Source organism: Tursiops truncatus, chromosome 15 (assembly GCF_011762595.2).
Source record: "Tursiops truncatus isolate mTurTru1 chromosome 15, mTurTru1.mat.Y, whole genome shotgun sequence".
NCBI lineage: Eukaryota > Metazoa > Chordata > Mammalia > Artiodactyla > Delphinidae > Tursiops > Tursiops truncatus.
Genome location: NC_047048.1, coordinates 21,502,390 through 21,524,165, shown reverse-complemented (window position 1 = coordinate 21,524,165; position 21,776 = coordinate 21,502,390). Strand labels below are relative to the sequence as shown.

Here is a 21,776-nt window from a genome sequence, read left to right as displayed (position 1 = left end):
TCTGGGAGGACAAGGACGATGCCTAGCTCAGTGATTGTCAACTGGGGACAACTGTGCTCCCCAGGAGACATTAGGCAATGTTTAGAGACGTTTTTGGTTGTTACAACTTGCGGGGGGGCAGGGTTGCTACTGGCATCTGATAGGTAGAGGCCAGCCGTGCTGCTAAGCATCCTTCCATGCACAGGAGAGCCTCACGACAAAGCATTAGCTTGTCCAAAATGTCGAAAGTGCTGAAGTCAAGAAACCTTTGTTATCTTGTTCACTGTTGTATCCTCAGCATCTAGCACAAAGCCTGATACCTAGTAGGTGTTCAATAAGTATTTATTGAATGAATGAATGAAAGAACCGTTGAGCTGTTGTCTATATGCTGCACTTACCCTTTTCTTTTCTGGTATTCTTTTCCTCCTTAGGAAAATAAGCATTGGGTGTTTTTATAATGGCCACACAAACTAGTCCTATCTTCCATGGTCAAGATAATAAGTTTCTGGAAAATCATTGGTAAGCATCTTCTCTGACTTTGCAAATGAAAACAACAACAACAATATTTTGTTCACGGGAGTTGAGGGGGAAATACCTGCCTTTAAGTGAGACTGGGTAAATGGTCGATACATCATCTTATACCTGAGGGCTTTAGTTACCTAACTACCAAAACAATAGAATAAAATGTCTTATGAGCCTGGAGTCCACATTTTATCAGGATCTACACAGGAAACTTTCCCAGTTACTACACAGAAATAAAATGTTTCTGGAGGCCCTGACAACGTAGAGTCAATGTCTGGTGCTGGGGCATTGATCAAATTACTTTGTGTTTTTTAGCATGAGGAGAAACAATGACAGAGATCCAAAGAAGCAATTGAACCAGAAGAATATCAATGAACGTGGCCAAAACCTAGACAATGGACTACTGGTTACACATATTAACCAGACACAGGACTTGCTGGTAAAAACCATAGTGCTTCAACTGAGTGGCAGTGCTTACAAATCATAGTCTGGGAATGCAGAATGTGTTAAGCTCTGGGTATTTCTTTCTTCACGTAGGATCTCAGGACTGAAAAGGATTAGTTACACACTCATCTCTGATCCCCTGCCTTTAGAAATGACTGAAGAATCTCTATGCCGTTTATAGAAATTGTATAGCCTTCTTGGCCATATCATTAAATATTCAGGGGGATGTGAAGACACTGTCCTTGTTATCAAATCTTGAAGACTAAGGAATTTAATTCTAAGATTCTCCTTCCTGAGATTTGTTTTTCCTGTAGGATTCCCTAAAATCTAGATCCAAAAATCAGTTTCAGGGGCTTCCCTGGTGGCGCAGTGGTTGAGAGTCCGCCTGCCGATGCAGGGGACATGGGTTCGTGTCCCAGTCCGGGAAGATCCCACATGCCGCGGAGCGGCTGGGCCCGTGAGCCATGACCGCTGAGCCTGCGCGTCCGGAGCCTGTTGCTCCGCAACGGGAGAGGCCACAACAGTGAGAGGCCCGCGTACCGCAAAAAAAAAAAAAAAAAAAAAAAAAATCAGTTTCAGGAAGTGCCACTGGAGTGAGAACGTTACGGCAGGAGAATTAACCTCTCGAATGACCAGAACTGTGGTCTTAGGCTGATTCTCAGTGTGTTGATGAGCTCTCTTCGCGTGGTGGTGAGTGGATTGTCTAGAACTCGCAATTCACTCTACCATAGAGACTACTGTCATCAGGGGTTGTCCGTGCAAGTCTGGCCCATCACCATCTACCTATTCTACACTAGAGTTTAACAATGGTCCTTTGAAATGATAATCAGTCAAAAACATTACAGTTTTAATGCTAGCAATTAAACATCAGGAAAATAGTTGGGCTTTACTTTTCTCCAGTATTGGCACTTAGGGGAAAGCGAGTTTAATTAAAAGGAGATGAGCAAATGTCAATAGAGTCTGGAAATTCTGAAGGATCCTTTCAATGACTTTAGATGTTGATACTATGAGTCTTTATTTCACCTAATTTCTTATCAGATACACGACTTTCCAGGTGTACAAGGACCCCTCTTATTTATTAGCCACAAATGGGGCCTCCTTTACTTCACAAATGAATAGCAGTGGGAAAGAGGGAAAGGATTGCCCCAGCACAAAGATCTTATTCTTCTGTATGTAAAGCACATCCTTCAGTATATAATCAGTATGTCCTACAGTCAAAATCCGTCATGTGTTTCATGGTGGCTCTTCAAATATTAATAATACAAAATCCATGTCCTAAAAAGTGATGGATCATTTCAAATGCAAGTAAAATGGAAGAGAGGTGCATTAGAAGTCTACCAGGTTCAGTGTTACCAAAGGGAGGTGGTTGTCCTGAAAGATGAGAAGAGTGACACCTAGTGTTTATATGCTGCAGAGCACCATTTTCCTAAGCGAGCGGCTGGGGCTAAGATTATAGGCGGTGCTGTTCTGGGGCGGGACATTAATTAGCAGAGAATCACATACGGAGAAAGTTGTCTTTTCAGCCAGTTCTCTCTAGAGCCTTCACAAAGATAGTCACAGTTTGGTGGTAATTTAAAGGCAATATAGTATCGTGATTATGACCGTGGCTCAAGCTTGGGTTTGAATCCCAGCTCCAACACTAAGTAGCTGTGTGACTGGACAAATTGCTTAATTCTCAATACTTCAGCACCCTTGTCAGTAAAATGAGGTTAATAACGATGGAACCTATTTTGTAGACGTAATTAAGTTAATACACGGAAAGTGCTTGTCACATAATAAGCACTATTAAGAGTTTGCTCTAATTATTCGTGTTTTCACACTTCTTTAACACTTGCTAATTTCCTTTTTTTTTAACATCTTTATTGGGGTATACTTGCTTTACAGTGGTGTGTTAGTTTCTGCTTTATAACAAAGCGAATCAGTTATACATATCTATATGTTGAAACAGAGGGTGAGGAGGTGTCAGGCACAGAACTTACGGCATCCAATACTATCTAGCTGGAATATGATAGCAGCAGTTTATTTTCATTGCCTTTGTTTGTTTGTTACCGTCTGTTTATGACCCAACCTGAGGGGAAACAAGAATCACTGTTAAGAACCGTTTATGCAGCAGCGCTCCAGGCCACGCTCTAGATCTTAGCGTCACGCACCCATCTTACAGGTGGAGAAAGAGACACGGGGCTTGCCCAGCATCACAAAGCTAGTAAGTGGGGGGCCCAGGACTGCACTCCCTTCTCCCCTCCCTCTCTTCCTCTGCCCTTTCCTCCTTCCGAATCCTCTGTCTGATCTAATCCTGTCTCATGCAGCTCGGTCAGCCACAGCAGATAATTTCAACCCCTTGTCTATCACCTCGCCGTCTACAGGGAGAGCCTGACAAAGACAAGCCCAAGCAGTACCCACCCAGGGTCCAAGCAGGCGCACAGGAGACAGGCAAAGCCATCTTTGGGTGTAGTCGGGGGCCGCGGTGGGCTAAGCAGTGCGCAGGCCCTTTCCACGGTCACTGGACGCTGCAGGGCAGTTTCACTGTGGGACTGAGCCGGCCTCTCCCCTTGTGAGGCCGTGTCCCACACCCTGAGTCACAGCCAACCCTGGCAACATGTAAGGCCCACTGATTCACACAGACAATGGCGGCCGTGCTGGAAGCTCTTGCAGCATCCGTGTCTGCTCCAGGCCTTGCACACCCTTCCAGCCTCTTCTCAGGTCATGCTTACCCTGCATTCGCTACACTCCAACCACCATGGCCACCTTTCTGTTCTTGCAGCACTCTGCCCCTGCCCCCAAGCCCACCTCTGCCTGGACTGTGTGCGCCCAGAGACACACAGGGCTGACTCCTCCTGCACCTTCAGACCACAGCTCAGAGGGGCTTCCCCTGACCCCCCATCTCAGCTAAAGTGACCTCCCCATCTCCACCCTAGTCATTTTCTATCACATTGCCCTGCCCCACTTTCTTAATACAGTTGTTCTTTGCTGAAATTATGGACATTGATTTTGCTTTTCTTTACTGACCATCTATCCACACTAGAATGTGAGCTCCGAGAAGGCGAGAACATTTCTATCTTGTTCACATGGTAGCCCTAGGACCAGGGACAGTGCCTAGTTCAAAGCAGGGCTCAGAACAAGGCAAAGTGGGCTCAGAGTCTTAGGTCAGCTCTCTCCACCTTCTGGCTCTCAGAATGTATCACCAATGTTGAATGCTTGCTGTGAACGACTTCAGCTCCATCACCAAGGCCACCACCCACATCCTGAGCTTATGTCACTCAGCACAAGCAAGGGGGCTTGTTCATTTCATGGCCAGACTCCTGTGATGGCTCGGAAATTCTTCCTCTAAAACTTTTACCCACTGCTCCTGTTTCTGGCCTCTGGAATGGACAGGGAAACCCATTCCCTCTTCCATCAGTCAACAAATGTTTGTGGAGGATCCCTCAGACTGAGAGGGAGGCAGAACTCATATACCTGAAAGGATGCAGGGAATGCAAATACAGAAATAAACAAAGACGCCACCATCACTTGTGTTTGACAGAGACTCAAAGGTTGGCAGGGGAGAAGGAAAGCTTTATGGTGAAAAAAGGGGAAAGCTTCAGGTGTACCCTGAAGGGAGCCAGAGGCGGACTAACTAGAAGCCGGCGTCTCCTGTGACTGATCTGGGGGCATGTTTGGTTTTCTCTGGTTGGTCCTGAGCTGAAAAGGGGATGAAGAGTAGGCAAGCTGGCAGTCACTGCCAGAGCCCTGACTTCCCGGTCCAATTGCCGCAGAGGTTGTGGTCTGGCTCCATGGTCTGGTTGCTACCCGTGTGGGTCGGAGTTGTGCTGTCATACAGGATCTAGCCACGGTGTGTTTGTGTATTCAGTCTCTCACAAGGCAGGATGTGGCGAGTGGCGCTTGACTCCTCTAGACACATACTGGGGATGAGGTGAGGGATGGGCACGGGTATTTCCGGGCAACTGGCCCAGAGCACTGGCCTCCGCATTTGTCTGTTGCCTCAGCAAGGCGAGTTCTTGAACGGACTGCTCTCGGGTGGGACCGGTCAGGCTGGTACCCCTTAGGGGTCCAGGTGGAGGGAACCTAAAACATCCTCAGCATCACCTTCTCTTTCCACCGGTTTCTGTGACTCTGTCTTGCAGAGGCTGCAGGGCGATGAGACCCAGCTGTCTTCAGCTTGGGAGGATTCAGAAGATTGGCTTTTAACACACAATTTAAAGTCTATGAAACTCACCTTGGCTGACCTGATAAGCCAGGGCACAGCCATGCTGTAAGTCTGAAGCCTTTCCCCTCTCTCCCCAAGCCTGCAAGACACGTCCCTCCCCCTGAGCCCAAGAGACCCTCTCATAAGACTTTTCTTCTTCAGGAAGGAGGGTAGCAATGTCACGAGGAAAATGCACATCTCCACCCAGACCATCCACCAACTGGAATCCAAGCTTTCTGAGTAAGTATGCTTTTCAGCGTCTTCCCAACAACCCAAGAGCTCAAGAAGTACCTGGTTTCAGCAGCCTGAAAATGACTTTGTTCAAACGACAGTGTCTGTGGGACCTTGGGCAGGCTTCTTTCCTCTTCTAGCCCCAATTTCCTGTTTTTGCAAATAAAGAGGTTGGACCATATCAGTTTTTCTCAGCCTTTTAAAATCCATGGTCCCTTTGGATGAACACATAAAACCTCACAGCCTCATCTGATGTGTGATGGTTAAGAGTGACCACTTTTGATGACAGATTGATTGGGTTCATACTTTTACAGATGTATGTCAAAAATATTCAGGCTCTCCACTTCCAAACTAGATTTTTTTTAAAAGCTTCTCTTTGGTTTATTTATTTGGCCACACCAAGAGGCTTATGGGATCCAAGTTCCCCAACCAGGGATCGAACCTGGGCCCTTGGCAGTGAAAGCGAGGGTTCCTGACTACTGGACCGCCAGGGAATTCCCCCAAACCAGATTTTGACGTCACCATCCATCCCCGGTGTAGCAATCTATGGGCCATGATTACTGCTTGCCTGAGGTTTCTTAAAAGGTTAGAATAATAATTAATAGCCAACATTTCTTGATGAGTCAGGAATTCTGCTAAGGGCTGCACACATTATCTTATTTAATCCTCACAACAACACAAAATATAGTGTTACTCTCAAGACCGTTAACCAAAAGTCAATTACTAAATAACCAATTTGCCAAATTTATCAAAACATTTTAACTGGAGCTTCCCTGGTGGCGCAGTGGCTGAGATTCTACCTGCCAATGCAGGGGACACAGGTTCATGCCCCGGTCCGGGAAGATCCCACATGCCGCGGAGCGGCTGGGTCTGTGAGCCATGGCCGCTGAGCCTGCGAGTCCGGAGCCTGTGCTCCACAACGGGAGAGGCCACAACAGTGAGAGGCCCGCATACCGCAAAAAAAAAAAAAAAAAAAAAAATTTTAACTGTAACTTTTATAGCAAGTTTTATTGGGGTGGAAGGTTAAACAGATTTTAAAGATTTCTGCAATATTTTGGTTGATTGGTTTTAATTGTGAATCCAGCAATTTAAGGAATGTTTCAGGTCTCTTCAGTTAATTGGTCATTTGGCAAATTGATTTTCAGAGAATTGGTTTTCAGTAAACTAACTTTTGGCAAATTGACTTGGGTAAAGTCTTATTATCTTCATGTTGGAGCTGATGAAGCTGTGGAGTTTACCACACTTGTCCAAGGTCACACAGTTAGTAAACAGCAGAGCTGGGTCTCAAAGACAAGCTCGTCTCATTACCTGCCCATGCCCTTACCTGCACCCACACTCACGCATGCCTATGACTCTGCCCACTGCCCCATGCCCATGAGTTTATATCCAAAGGCCTTCCCTGCCCTTCTCTGGGCCCCCAAATCCCACCTGCCTCAGTGAAGGCAATTCAATTAAGTTCACGTGGCTGAGTCCTTAACTTGAGTGCCTGTTACAGGCTGGTCTCCGAACAGCCACTGGAATAGTTTGCAATAAGGGAAACTCAAGAAATTCCCCTGGCCACTTATATTCAAAAACTAAGTTTTTTGTTCATCAATCCACTGAGAAACTGCTGCTGAGTTGCCTCACTTGTGCATTTATGATCATGTCCAGGTGACTAGGAAGTCTCACCTGAGAAGACACAGATTTGAGAAGAGCAAGAATGTTCTTCCACCTTCCTCATAAGAACACCCCCCCATCCTCCATAGACTGGCCCTCCCTCGAAGCCCACCTAGTTCCACCAAACCACAGCCGTTTATAATGAACATTGGATCAGCAAAAGGACCCCCCACACACTTGATCCCTTTTACAATCCCCTCCATCCTTTATCCCAGAAAACAGACCTTCAGTTTTCTCTTTGCTAGATTTTGCCTTATATTCTCCCAATGCCTTAGACACATTAAAAGAAAGAAAGTCCCATCCGCACTTTCCTTCCATGTATGTAAGTGGCTGTTTTGCTCAGTGATGAAGCTGACCTTGGGTGACAAGTCTTCCTGGTGTTTTGACAGAGCTATTGAACTCTATCAACAGAGAATTCAGTGGCTCACAGAAAACAGCAAGAAGGTAATAGATTTCATTCTTTACCTCCTTTCACTCATTCCACCTGTACTTGTTAGAACCCTTTCAGATGCAAGTGCTAGACCTGCAATTTACATTAGCCAAAGCTAAAAAGGGAATTTCTAGACCTACAGAAATGAAAAACTCAAACACAGCTGTATCTGGGGGTGCAAATGATGTCATTCTTTGTCTCTGAGCTCTGCTTTCCCCTGGGTTGGTTTTACCCTCCGGAAGGCTCTCCCCAGTCTTGGGAAGATGGTCACCAGCAGCTCTAAGCTTACATGTCACCAACTAAAGTGACATGTCAAAAAGGATCTCACCTTGCTTTCCCAGTACACCCTCCCAAGTCCTGGGATTGACACTCTCTGGACCAATTTAGACCAATCACCATAACCAGGAGGATGAGATGCACTAACTGATTGGGCCTGGAACTAGTACTCACGCCTGGGGAAAGACAGGGGGTGGGGGAAGTTGGGGGAGACTGGGTGAGCCCCCCCAAACCTCATGGACTGAGAAAAGGGAGACAGATGGCTGCACATGGAAAGGCAGAGTGCTGTTACCAGAAGGGGAAACAGATCCTGGGTGAGAACAGCAGAAATGCCCTGGACCGTTTCACCTCAGACCCCTAATGAGATTTATGGTTAAGGCCGATCATCTGGACATAACTTTTGAAAGTTTGATTAAATGTTTTCCTCAGACCCAAAGAGTAGAAGAATGATCATGGGCAAATTAACCTTTATTTTGCCTTCTTATTTGTTTTAGCCTATATTCTTCCACTGATGCTTTTCTGGGCCACCATTTGCTTTCACCTTAGGCAATCCTCAACTCTTTTCTTAAACCCTGGGACAGGCAAGATGCTGAAATCCATGCTCCCCACCCCCAAGCCCCACCTCTACTACCCAGGCCGATTCCAGGGTGTAGTCTACATCTCAGATCCAGAACCATCTTCAGTTGCTTAGACAGGCCAGCAAATGCACATCTCCAGCTGTGGCACGCCCCTTCTGGTTGCACGTGGTAACACAGGCAGAGAGAACTGAGAGGGGTGAAATCCTCACCTACTCCACAAACATCCATTCAGGGAATGTTGCTCTCACCTGCCTACCCACATCACACCTGTCCTGGCACTTTTGACAAAGGGGGCAGGGATTGCTGGTTGGGTCCTTCTTCCCCTTACCCCTTTCTGACGGAGTTACCGCGGAGCCAGGAAACAAGCTCCGATTCGATTCCAGGTAAGCAATCACCTGTGAACCAGCTCATGAGTCTTCTGCGCGCTGGGGCACCTGGGGTGATGCACGGTCCATCACAGGGCCCAGTTCCCGACTCTGCTGTCAGCAAGGCCTCACTTCTCTGGGTGTCCGTTTCCATATCTGCAGAGGATAGAAGCAGGGGTTATTGACCGGTGGCACTCAGGCAGATCTGGCCCTACAACCATGCTTTTCTTGGCCTCCATAGTTTTATTTTTTGAATTAGTTGTCAAGATTTTAAAATCCTGATATTTCACTTTTACGTCTGCTTTCAGTCTTCTCTTGAAAAACTGGGACTATCTGGCCTCACTGGGCTCCAATTCCCTCTTATTTACTTTTCCAGTTATTTCTATGGGATGAGTTTCTAGAATTTCAATGGCTAGGTTTAAGGGGATGCATGTTTGTTTGTTTTAAATTTATTTATTTTATTTTTGGCTGCGTTGGGTCTTTGTTGCTGCGCGCGGGCTTCCTCTAGTTGCGGCGAGCGGGGGCTACTCTTTGTTGCGGTGCACAGGCTTCTCATTGCGGCGACTTCTCTTGTTGCGGAGCACCGGCTCTAGGCGCGCGGGCTTCAGTAGTTGCAGCATTCTTCTATAAAATGGGTCTTCCTTCTGCGGCTTCTTGTTGAGGTTGGGGAGCACTTGAACGTCTGCTACACAGAGCTGCCCAGTAAAAGGTTTGTAGAAGCACAGAGCTGTGCTGGTTGTTTCCGCGCGCCCTCTTTGGTTTTAGGTATTTGGCCTCATCAAGGGGGCCAGAGTCGGTGTTCTCATTGATGTGTCAGCTGTCAGCAGTGGCCCTCAGAAGGAGGAGTTCCAAAGTGACCTCATGGTAAGTCTCTCTGAAGGACCTGGAACTGGCAGCTCCACCCCACCCTCCCCTTGTGAGCTTGCTAATGGGCTTTGTTTATAGCAAGTGCAAAATGGAGTGTTTTGCAAAGAACAGTTCACACTTAATTAGCACCTACAGTTAAAAAAAATATATATGTTGAGTTCTGCAAAACCCAGCCTCAGAGTCTCAGCTGCAGTGTGAACTTCTAGTATTCACACGACAGCAGTCCCTACTAACCTGATTTTGTCTCAAGAGCCCGGAAAGAGGGCACGCAGGCGGTAATCAGTTGGACTGACTTCAGCACAGCATGGGCTTCCGGCCTGTTCCAGACAAGGAGCTATCCTGCTTGGCCGTAACTCAGAAGCTAAGAACTCTAGGGTCAAATCCCAGGCACCTCCACCACTTCTCGGCTGTGTGACTGTGTTACCTCATCTGTAAAACAGGGGTGATGACAGTTGCCACCTCACAGGGTCACCAGAGGACAAAAGGAGTTCATGCAAATTAAGTGCTCAGTACAGAGTCTGGCATCGAAAAAGCCTCTGTAGTCTCTGTGACGTGTTATGGAGGGTCTGTTCCTAGAGGAACCTCTAGCGCTTTGAATGAGACCTTCGCAGCAACAGCTGGTCCCAGGACCCTTTAGAGGGATCAACGTGGGCCAGTTTCCAGACTTGTCCCTTGTTCCTGGTCTCAGCAGGTGTCAGGGAACAGGTGTCAGTGCAGGCCCCTCTTCCTGACAGGTCCCAGGACCCAGTTTCCAAAGATCCCCCAGCTGGGCTGGTCCAGTCTTAGCCAGGGCAAGGCTCGTGTTGGCAGTAACAGGTGAAGTTTGTAGCTGGCCGGGAAGAAGCGGGATGAGTTATCTTATTGTTGGATACTCACCAGGTTGAGTCTGAGAGCATCCAATGGGTTGGCCCTGCACCTATCGTTCTGTCCCCAACTCACATGCCCGGGACAGAAACCACTGCCCCTGACCTCCGTTCTCCTCCCTGGGTGCCACAGTGAGGTGCTGAGGGTCCAACCACAGCACACGCTGAGGTGGGTGCTCATCCCACTGCACCCGTGACCTAAGTGCGCAGCAGCCGCGGCAGAAAAGCACGTGGTCTGCGGTCAGCGGGAGTGAGGACCCAGCTCCTGGACTGGCCCGCCAAGCCGTGGGCTGGCCACCCAGGCCCCATACCCGCCACGCACAGCCAGGAGCAGGCTGGGGTGGGCAGCAAGCAAATGTCAACATGGGGCTACTAAGCTGGGCCTTAAGCGACCCTGTTTCAGCACGGCTCCCACCCCAGCCCAGAGGGCCCAGCCAAGGCTTGAGAGGTGGGGCCAGGCTCCACGTGGCCCATGGCCCTGGCAGCCAGTGATGTCCTTTTGCCCACCAGAGCCTCATTGATGAGCAGCTGAGCCACAAGGAGAAGCTGTACGTCCTGTCCTTCGGTACCACCACCAGCACCTTGTGGCCCAGCCCGGTGGAAGTCGGCACCTCCAGGTGAGTGACTGCCCAGCCTTAGCCCAGATGTCTACCTGGTCATCTTCCTCCCTAAGTGTTAGTGTCTTTATTGCGTGATTAAAGTGCAAGACCCCCAACAGACAAGTGAGACAATTCACAAAAGCAGAAACACAGGGAGCCAATAACTTTTGGAAAAGTCACCCCACGAGCACCACAAAATGAAAAGATGAGACATCATTTTTACCCAGAAAACTAGCAAGGTAGTTTTATTATTATGAAAATAATACATGCTCATTTTCAAAAGTTGGAACAGAATAAAAGGATAAATAATAGCAGATGAGTCTCCCTCTTACCTAGTTCCCCCTCACCTCCCAATAACAGTTTCTTCTATCTACTTCCACAGGCTTTGCACATACACGCATCCGTGTGCTTATCCTCTCTTATTTAAACATAATCAGGCACACATTACACTGTTTTGCATCTTGGCTTTGCACCTAATCTTGACTATCATTTTCTCTCAGTACACAGAGATCAACCTCATTCTTTTTTTTTTTTTTTTTTTTTGCGGTACGCGGGCCTCTCACTGTTGTGGCCTCTCCCGTTGCGGAGCACAGGCTCCGGACGTGCAGGCTCAGCGGCCATGGCTCACGGGCCCAGCCGCTCCACGGCATGTGGGATCTTCCCGGACCGGGGCATGAACCTGTGTCCCCTGCATTGGCAGGCGGACTCTCAACCAGTGTGCCACCAGGGAAGCCCAACCTCATTCTTTTTAATAGCAGCATAGTATTCCACTGTGTAGATATACTGTAATTTATTTAGCTAGTCCTTTGGGAGTTTCTGGTTTGGAGGGTTTTTCGCAGGTGGGGAGAGGGGGAAGGTAAGAATTTCTGCTTACTTATGCCAGTAAATAGCTCTCTCTTTTCCATGAAGGGAATAGCCTTGATCATCCACCATGTGTTGGGCGCCATGCTTGGTACTTCACATGTACTCTCTTACTTAATATTTATAGCCAACACATGGGATAGGATTACTAACCACCCCCCCCCCCCGCCCCCCGTTTTGCAGATGAGGAGACTGGGACTCAGGTTAGGGAACTTTTCCAAAATGGCAGAGTCAGGATTGGATTCCAAAGCCCAGAGCGGATCCCAGGGAAAACCACATGCTTGGGTTTCTGGGACGGAGGTGCCCTTGCCCAGCACTAGCTGTAAAGAGGAGGGCTTCCGGGTAGAGGAGTGCTGGTTCAGGCAGTGCAGGCTTTGAATCCTGGCTCTGACAGTCACTGGGGGATCTTGACAGGTCCTTTAACTCTCTTATTAGCAGAATGAGGCAAGGACAACTGTTTCTCACAGGGCTGTGGAGATGAGTGAAAAATGAGTACTTGGCATGGGGCAGGTACTCAGTGGGTAAGAGTGTCTTTTACTGTGATTTCCACTCTTGTTCAACCCCCGAGCTCTGGAATGTCAGACCTGGAAGACACCTTGAGACCATCTAGCCAAGAGTGCCTCAACTGCAATTATTCCTGGTCTTCCCTTGTGATGTTCGTCCTATCCCTGCCACCTGAACTATTATTTACTCTGTGCTACCTGTACTATTATCGATTTTTTAAAATATCAACGCTATATTTACTTCGATGGCAACTATCAATACCATAACTGAGAAGCCCGTATCACTTGCCATAATTAGAAAGTCGCTATAAACATAAAGAGAATGAAAGCAGACAAAACAATGGTATTAAATTCCAGCTTGAAACCTATTGGCTAGAGAGGGCGCCAGGCCTGGGATTTGTTCTCTTTGCTTAAAAGGGAGATTCAAACATTTATAATAATGAAAGACAGACTTACTGGCAACGAGCTGAGGGGTCTTTTTTGCAGGGGGAGATCAGGCTGAAAGAGAAATGGAAAGAGAAGGGCTGTCTCACTAGTGCCACATGAGGCATTTAACCAAGAAAGCTCTGTGTTATGTCATCTTCCCTGTGGCGAGCGGTGTGCATCCCAACCCGTGTGGAATGTAGCCACACGGCCTCGCTGCCTTCTCTTCAAGCCCTCTTAGGGTTAAGGGATTAACTCTGGGCTTCAGGCTGAGGTCTGCCTCCCAGGAGAGTTGAAGGGGAAAGGAGCTTAGCCCCAGACCCCCATGTAGCAGAGTCGCTAGAAGCTCAGGCCCTAGAGTCACACCTGGTTTGAAATCTCAGCGTTGCCAGCTGCTTACAGTATCACCTTGGGCAAGTCCTAACTCTGAGACTCAGTTTCCTCATCTATAAAATGGGAATAAAGGTATCCATCTCAAAGAATGACTGTTAGATTTATACCAGCTCGTACCTCTCCTGGGCCTGGCCCCTAGTAAGAGTTATTAGGTTGTTATCCTCTCCCACAGCCTCCAGGAACTCAAGCTCTGGGTAAAGAAACTGCAGCCTGACAGAGGCAGCAATCTGCTGGAAGCCCTGAAGAAAATCTTCGCTCTGAAGGGGCTGAATTCTCTGGTGATCATAATGGGAAGCTGGTAGGTCTCCTTTCCTAAGCGGATAACATGAAGGGGTTGGAGAACCAAACCACTGTTAGAGAAAAGACCATCAAGACTCTTCACGTACGCTTGAGAGAAGGATTGTGTTTCCAGGCCAGTTGTCCACAGGTGCAGGGGCAGGGCAGCCAGGGTGGCCAGGCCTGTGGCCCACTCAGCCCTGCATCTTACACAAGTGACCTGGGACACAGGTGGTTGATTAGATTTGGTAGATGCTCCTTGGGAATTACCATTTTGCTGGGGAATGTCCTCAGGCTGAGGTGTCCCCTTCTCTTCTTCCGTCTTCTCCACAGCCCAGATCAGCCTTCTGAAATCCTGTCCGAGTACATCCAACAGTCCATCATGGGACGGGACCTCATCACCCACATCATCACCTACAAATGCGATGATCAGGTGCCCCCTGTAAGTATCGAGATTCTCCAAGGCTTCCCTTGGATTGGCTATAGTGAGCTGGGCCAGCCTTTGAGGTCCCCAAGCTGCGGACCAGAACACAGCTCTCCTTATACCTAGTTCTCCTGTTGGTAAGCTCAGTTGGGAGGCTCAGACGAGGAGAAAGTCTGTTAAGGTACCGGCATTGCCCTAGTGACGGCTCACCCTGTCACCATCCCCACAGGCTGTTCTGAAGCACCTTGCAGAAGCTCTTGGGGGCTACTACCACTGCTACAGCCCAGAGACAGAGGTAAGCCCTTGGGCCAACACACTGCCCCCTCCTCCCATCCCTGCCTGCCTCCAAGGTTGTGCCTGGGGAATCTGGGCCAGACAGGCCATGCTGTGTGTGTGCTTGCTTTCCCCCCTCCCCAACTCAGTGGGTTTACAACGGTAAAATCAGGTTAAAATGAATATGTGGGAAGAACAGAAACAACATGAAGTCACAAGAGATCCTTTTGTCGGTGTGTGTGATGAGTTGATTATACGCCGGTAGAATCCTGAATCCCTATCCAGTTGCCATCAGCGTGGGCCCCAGCCCACCTCTGCTCCCACCAGCGCTCTGAGTCTGAAGCAGTTGCTTCAGTTCTCTCTCCTAGATGGGCCCCACCTACTGCAGGAGACGCACAGCAATCCATTCATTCTGTACCAATCCATCCATTAGTATCCTTGTCCCGGTTAATAATAACATCGCATACTCCGCGTCCACAATGGAGGTGACAGTTAATAGGCTGTGCCTTGCCTGCTAACCTAATCGCCGTGAGCGCATGAATATTTGCCTCTCACAAGTGTGTTCAAGTGTCAAAAAGTTGGACATTTCCCATGAGGGAGCCAAGGTCAGGCAACATTTTCCTTGGGCAGAACCCCTTCTTGTTACCTCATTGCCCAGACTCTAGAGGAGTCACAGACTCCAGGGGCTGGGAAAGGACAGTGAGTGAATGAAACTGGCTGGTTTAAGAGATATTTTCTGTTAAAACCTGTGAACCTCTTGGCTTATCTGTTGTTTTTCCACTCTTGGTAGAGGTATGGGTAAAACAAATTTCATTGTCTTCGTTATTATGGGCAAAACAACAGTGCAGAGGTGACAAAAAGTGACAACTGATTCCGATGGGGACACAACAGTGAGCGGTAAGGAGTGCGGTGAATGAAACAGCACTTGCCGCAGCTAAAGAGGCACCTCCGCACAGCCCCAGCCCGGTGCTCTGTAGGAGCGTGACCACCGGTGTTGCCAGGTCTTCTGATTTTTCAACAAGAGCCAGAAACCTGGATTTTTGTATGTGTGTGATTTCTTTACATTTTAAAAAAATTGCAGTGAAATTCTCATAACATAAAGTGAACAATCAGGGGACGTTAGTACATTCACAGTGTTGTGCGATCACCACCTTTATCTAGCTCCAAAACATTTCCATCCCCCCGAAAGGAAACTCTGTACCTATTAAAGCAGTGACCCCCTGTTCCCCCTCCCCTGCAGCCCCACGTAACCACCAATCTGCTTTCTGTCTCTAGGGATTTACCTTTTCTGGCTATTTCCTATAAATGGAATCATACACCTTTCACATCCATCTTCTTTCACTTAGCATCCTGTTTTCAAGGTTCATCTATGTTGTAGCCCGTATCAGAACTTTGTTCCTTTTGCGTTGAATAATATTCCATTTTCTGGATATACTACACTTTGTTTATCCATTCATCAGTCAATGGACATTTGAGCTGTTGTGAACTGGTATGATTACTGGTGTGCAAGTTTCTGAGTCCCTGTTTTCGATTACTGTAGGTATAAAGCTAGGAGTAGAAATGCTGGGTCAGGTAGTAATTCTGTTTAATTTCTTGAGGAGCCACCAAACAGTTCTCCACAGCAGCTGCACCATTTTACAATTCCACCCTCATCCCACAGTTCCAATTCCTCCTGCTTCCCCTCCCCGCCTCCTCCTATCATTATTATTATTATTATTGTCATCCTAGAGGGTATAAAGTGTTTCTTCCCATTTTTAAGGCTAGACGGCCCTTCAATTGTTTAAAAACACTGCAAGCCAACACTGTACAAATGGAACACTGACTTTCGCAGGCTCTGTCCTGCACATGGACCCCGGTTTATAACGTCCGCTTTAAAGAGCCTGCCGCTCCGCCTTAGGGATTCACGTGGCTGCCTGTCCTTTCCCACTGCCGGTAGCCAGGTGACTGCTGGATGACTGATTGCCCTCACCACCCCCAGATCTACAGCAGCCGGGAGGTGGATGAGCTGCTGGCAGAAATCCAGGAGGCCCAGAGCCTCCGGGGCCACGTGCAAGCCCTGCACCAGAGCGCCTCCTGCGAGGAGCGGACCGGCTCGATGCACGAGGTAGGTGGTGAGAGCCCCAAGCTCAGACCTTCCGCGGAGGCACGCAGCTGGCCTTGCTGTGCTCTCCTGTCTCACCTGTCGCGCAAGGGAGCGGCTGCCAGGCCTCCCACGTCCCGAAAATGGAACAAAGCGAGGCCCCGCCCCCCGCTGTCCCAACAGCTGTGAGCTGCCCAGGCCTCCGCTGGAAGGATCCTGGTGGATTTTCTATCCGAAAGATTTATTTCAGAGAAAGGCCAGCAGGCTCCTGCCACCCCTTCCCCCTACCACTGCCCCTCCCTTCCCCCCAGTTTGGAGAATGATGAAAACCTCAACCACACAGGGTAGGCTGTCTTGAAGACGGTCTTCCCACCAGTATCTCATTCAGGGCAAAGGCCCTGCTTGAGGACGCTTAATTAAACACCAACAGAGTAACTCAGAAAGCTTATGGACACAATCACCGGTAAAGCTGCGTACCGAGGAGAACTGGTAATGCGTTTATAGCTTCACAGAATGAATGTATGGATTTGGGGTACCGGACGTTTTGACCTGGCTGGATGTAGTGAAAGAAACACAGCACCTAGACTGGGATTTTGAATTTTAGTTTCAGCTCTTCTACTATCTAAAACAATAACAATAAGTATTAGTATTATAATAGCTTTCATTTGCTGAGTGCTCACTATAAGATGGGCACAGTGCTTAATTCTTTAAATGCCTTATTTTATCTTTACAACCACAGTCTGCGGTAGGTATGTTATTACCCCCATTTTACAGATGAGAAAACTGAAGTTAAAAGTTTAAATAATTTGCCTGAGATCACAGAGGGAAGCTGATTAGTCTCAATTGAACCCAGGTCTGTTTGATGCCAAAACCTTGCCAGATGTTTCCCCAAATGAAACACATGTACTACTTGTAGTTTGCAAGATGATGATAAGGTGATACATAGATTAATATTCTTTTCAATGTTATGCATTTAAAGCTAGCTCATTATGACAGAAATAGATCTTTCTAAAGTTATTTAAGTACAAAAAAAGGAAGTCAAAAATTAAAATTAACGTTAATTTCAATTAATATTATTATAATTAAAAAGATTTAATGTTATATGTTTGATTTTTTAAAATATTAAGTAAATAACAGTACAGTGGTACTCGTAGCAAAGTTCATGAAGGAGGTGCTCGAATGTCTGGAGTTTGGGAATTGCTGTTCGGTGTTTTCCTCATACGTGAGCTATCTGTGATTTAACCTCTCAGAAGCTCAGGTTTTTGGCTGTAAGTGTGGGCGAGGGCGGGTGGGCTAGATCAGGGCTCCCTAAATGATTCGGTGCAGGAGATACTTTTTAGTTCCCTGGAGCCTTATATTTGAGCCCTTGGCAAGACCACCTGTCATCTTGGAGTCCGAGGTGCTTACCTTAATGGTAAGGGTGGGAAGGCGTGAGGAGGATGGACAAGTGAAAGAGGAAGGGAGTTTCTGGGTACACCTCTCTCTTCTCCTGGAAATTCCAGAAATCTCCTGAGAAGCGGATGGGGATAGTGGGAGGGGAAGGCAGAACTGCCTTTAGTTTACCAGGTAATGTTTTAAGATGCTCCCTTGGATGGGTGGGGGAGACCGTGGACTTTCCAGCTCTAAAAGATGATGATGTAAGGATGATTTTTCATTTCGATTAGATTTCCACAGAGGTTGCAAAGAGGCCACTCACGAGTCTCTTGCCTAAACCCCCAAAACATGAGGATCCCCTCACTATTGAGTTCCCAAACTTGGACAAGACTTCTGCAGAATGGCTAAAGACCAATAGCCTGAAAGGTAAATACCAAAAGAGGGAAGAACCCAGGACTCAGGTGACTAACGGAAAGGAATGAACCCTTTGGGGCTTCATGAGTGGTGCCTCAAACCCCACCATTTATTTTTACAGCCAAGAAGCTAAGCCTTTATCAGGTTCTGGCACCCAATGCATTCTCTCCCGTGGAGGAATTTGTGCCTATTCTCCGGAAGACAGTATCAGCAACTATCCACGAGGTAACTCAGATTCAGAGTTCTGTCCAGTCCTTTGCAGGGGAGCTCCTGCGTGGTACTTCCTTTCTGAAATGTTCAGGAAATAGAAGTCATAAGACAGAGCCCAAGGAGCAAGGGCCTGAGGGCCTGGAGTGGGATGGAGGCGTTCCACCCAGGACTCTAGAACCCTCATCAAATCTACTCTAACTGCTGTTTTTCAAAGATACGAAAATGAAACTTGGGAGACTGGGGTAAGAGGGAGTATCTTGGGCACCACGGTCACCTCCTCCATGGAGGTTTTCCTCCTCCCCATTCAGAACACACTCTCTTTGTGTCCTCGCTATACCTTGTACAGACTTCTACTATCGCTCCTGTAATGCGCTAATGTGTGTATTTGTCACATGTCTAATCCCCACCAAAGTATGAGCCCTTTAAAAGAAAAAGCTCTTCTCCAACCCTCTATCCCCGATATCTAGTACAAATAAGCACTCAGTGAATGGTGGCTGGAAGGAAGGATGGAAAGAAGAATGAAAAGGATGAATGAGCGGATGGATGGAAATGATGAATGAATAGGTAAAAGAATGGATGGATGGTTGGATGGATGTATGGATGGAAAAGTGAACAGATGGAAGGATGGAAGGGAAATTGGAAATGGATGACAGGATAAAATTAAAAAGATGAAAGGATGGGGACTTCCCTGGTGGTCCAGTGGTTAAGACTCTGCACTCCCAATGCAGGGGGCCTGGGTTTGATCCCTGGTCAGGGAACTAGATCCCTCATGCCACAACCAAGATCCCTCACGTAGAAATAAAGGTCGCGTGTGCTGCAACTAAGACCCGGGCACAGCCAAATAAATACATTAAATAAATAAATAAATATTTTTAAAAAAAGACGGAAGAATGAAAGTAAAGATTAATGGAAGGGTGGAAGGATGGAAAAATGGAAGGACGGTATAATGGTAATGGGCAAATAGAAAGATCAGTGGAGGAACTTCCCTGGTGGTCCAGTGGTTGAGATTCTGCGCTCCCCCTGCAGGGGACATGGGTTCGATCCCTGGTTGGGGAACTAGGATCCCACATGCCACACCGTGTGGTCAAAAAAAAGAAAAGGAAGGAAAAGAACGATCAGTGGAAAGGCAGAAGAATGAAAGGAAAGAGAGAGTGTGGGCATGTAGAGTTCTGGCAACCCATGGATGGATGACTAGGTGGAAGGAGTGATAGTTAGAGATATGACAACTTGGTGGAGGATGAAAGAACAAAGTGAACGAATTTGATTTTCAAAGTGTCCGTGAAGGCCCATCTGGGTTCCCAAACCTAAGAACTCATGGCTAGTAAGTTTTAAGGTCTCCAACTCTGCTATTACCAAACCTCCAGCCCTATCTTGTAGTAAAGACCCTGATGTTCAGAAGAGCCTCCTGAGAAGGGAGCTGGCTTGCTGTCAGGCACAGTTCATTCAGGGGACTGCATCCCGAAGGCCCTCTGCTGCCAGCTCCAGACAAGGCAATGGCCTGCTGTGTGGGGAAGAATCCAACCCCAGATGTGCTAAGAGCCCATTTCCCTCTCTTGCATCTCACTTGGAGAGCCCAGTGGCCAATTTACACTTCAAATCCTTCCCCACCTGTGCTTCTGTTCACCTGCTCCCCTCCTGGCCACACCTGAGTGCAGAAGGCAATGGTACAGTTTGAATGGCATGATGGGACAATGAAGAATATTCACGTGGACCTGCCCTTCCTGTATGAGTACCAGGTCAGTGGTGGGTCCCATTAGTCAGAATATGGGGTGCGGGGAGGGAGATGGGTGGAATGTGGAGGCACCAAGCCACTGACTGAACTCCCTCTCTTATAAACAGAGACTGTACTCCACCCACAGGCCCCTGTGGGACTTTCTCCACCTCCTCCCCAGGCAGGGACCTGGATCAAAAGCCTCTGATCCAAAAAAAAAAAAAAAAAAAAAAAAGCCTCTGATCCTTTGGGTCAACATTTACCTCCTCCCCATCTGAGGCAATGAAATACTTTGACTCTTCCCTTCCTGATCCTGTGGCAGACTCGTCCATGCTTTAACGGAATGTCTGTACTGCCTGGGTACCCATGGCCTTGACATACCATTCCCAGAAACCAAGTGGGGTACACCCCCTTCCCCCCAGACCCCTTAATCGGCCATGCTCTGCGCAGTTGCTCACTGTGTGTGGCGCATGAGTTTGCAGAAACAGCTCAGCAGAGCTATGCGGATGTATGAGAGACGGATCGAGTGGCTCTCCTTGGCCAGCAGAAGAATCTGGGGCACCGTCTGCGAAAAAAGGTACCTTCCCCCAGTAGTGTTCTTGTCCTTCATGGGTGTCATGTGTGACACAGCACTCAAGCAACTCATGAATTCCCTGTTGGTAGCATCAGAAGCCAACATTTAGATTAAGGATCAGTAATCACTCAGTAGAACCCCTGGAGGGAAAAGTCACCACCATCATCCCCAACATCAACAAACATCACTCAATACCAACAATGTCACTCAGGAATCTTTCTGCTAAAAAGCAACAGAAACTAAGTGCAAATTGACTTAAACAAATCAGGGAAGTCTGGTTAAGGTAACTGAAAAATCTAGACTAGATTTGATAGCTGTCTTCAGGCACGGCTTGATCCAGAGGTTCATGCATGTCAGGAATCTCTCTCCATCCCTCAGCTCTGTTTTCCTCTCTGTTCGTTTTGTTTTCAGGCTGGCTTTCCCCTCCAGGTGGCGAGATAGCCGCCCAAAGCTCCCAACTTCCTTCCTTCCAGTTTAGCACTCCCAGGGCTGGGGGCAAGGGTCCATCCTTGAGCTATTCACTAGGGCCAAGAGGGTTTGATGTTCTGATTGCCTGGGGTCAAATGTCCACTCTTAAAGCTTGGGCTGGCGTCAGCTCTACTCAACTCAAATGGACTGTTAGAGACAGAGGTATTCCCCCTCCTCGCCCCCCAAAAATCAAGATGCTGCTGTGAGAAGAGGTAATGGATGCTGAGTAGGCAGAAACAATAGGTATCCAAAATATCATTATCGCTTCCATACCTTACTTGATGCCTTACCACCTACCAAGTATTATGCTTTGTAATACTATTCATCTATTATATCATTTACTTCTCAAAGCAACCCTATGAAGTCTCATTATAAGTAGTTTATAGTTAAATATGCCAAGGATCAGAGAGGTATTGCGACTTGCCTAAGGCCACACAGGAAGTGGGACTTGAACCAAGGCCTTCTGACTCTCTATCCAGTGGATTTTCTTTTGCTATCCATAGCTGTCTCAAAATGAGGATGTGGGGGGAGGAGATGGGACTATAAGATTTGAAGTAATAAAAGGAGAAGGCTGAATAGCACTAGAGATCTTAAAACAGAGAGAGAAAATAATGATACATTTCCCCAGAGGCCCCAGTTACGCCTAATTTCCCATCTAACTTGCTTAGCTTGTTTCTGTTTTCCCTTCATAGACCCAAACCTATAATAATATTGAATACTAGTAATTTAAAACAAGGAAATGTACGAAATCATTATATGCAGCCCTGCCCTTAAACCATCTCCACCACGAGGCTTTATA

The 21,776-nt window shown here is 47.6% G+C and overlaps 1 protein-coding gene across 1 annotated transcript in view; it reads left to right on the top strand.

Annotated features, from left to right (window-relative positions):
• Positions 1–418: 418 nt before the first annotated feature.
• VWA3A (von Willebrand factor A domain containing 3A) overlaps positions 419–21,776 on the top strand; it is a gene marked incomplete at its 5' end in the record, with an annotated part of 47,280 nt that continues 25,922 nt past the window's right edge. The window contains 15 exons of the mRNA XM_033840157.2: positions 419–498; positions 817–940; positions 5,067–5,194; positions 5,291–5,368; positions 7,405–7,459; positions 9,430–9,528; positions 10,905–11,011; positions 13,346–13,471; positions 13,783–13,891; positions 14,103–14,168; positions 16,125–16,250; positions 17,891–18,026; positions 18,136–18,239; positions 19,880–19,960; positions 20,418–20,512. Of these exons, the coding sequence (XP_033696048.2) occupies positions 419–498; positions 817–940; positions 5,067–5,194; positions 5,291–5,368; positions 7,405–7,459; positions 9,430–9,528; positions 10,905–11,011; positions 13,346–13,471; positions 13,783–13,891; positions 14,103–14,168; positions 16,125–16,250; positions 17,891–18,026; positions 18,136–18,239; positions 19,880–19,960; positions 20,418–20,512 (1,514 nt within the window). The remainder of the gene's footprint in view (positions 499–816; positions 941–5,066; positions 5,195–5,290; positions 5,369–7,404; positions 7,460–9,429; positions 9,529–10,904; positions 11,012–13,345; positions 13,472–13,782; positions 13,892–14,102; positions 14,169–16,124; positions 16,251–17,890; positions 18,027–18,135; positions 18,240–19,879; positions 19,961–20,417; positions 20,513–21,776) is intronic.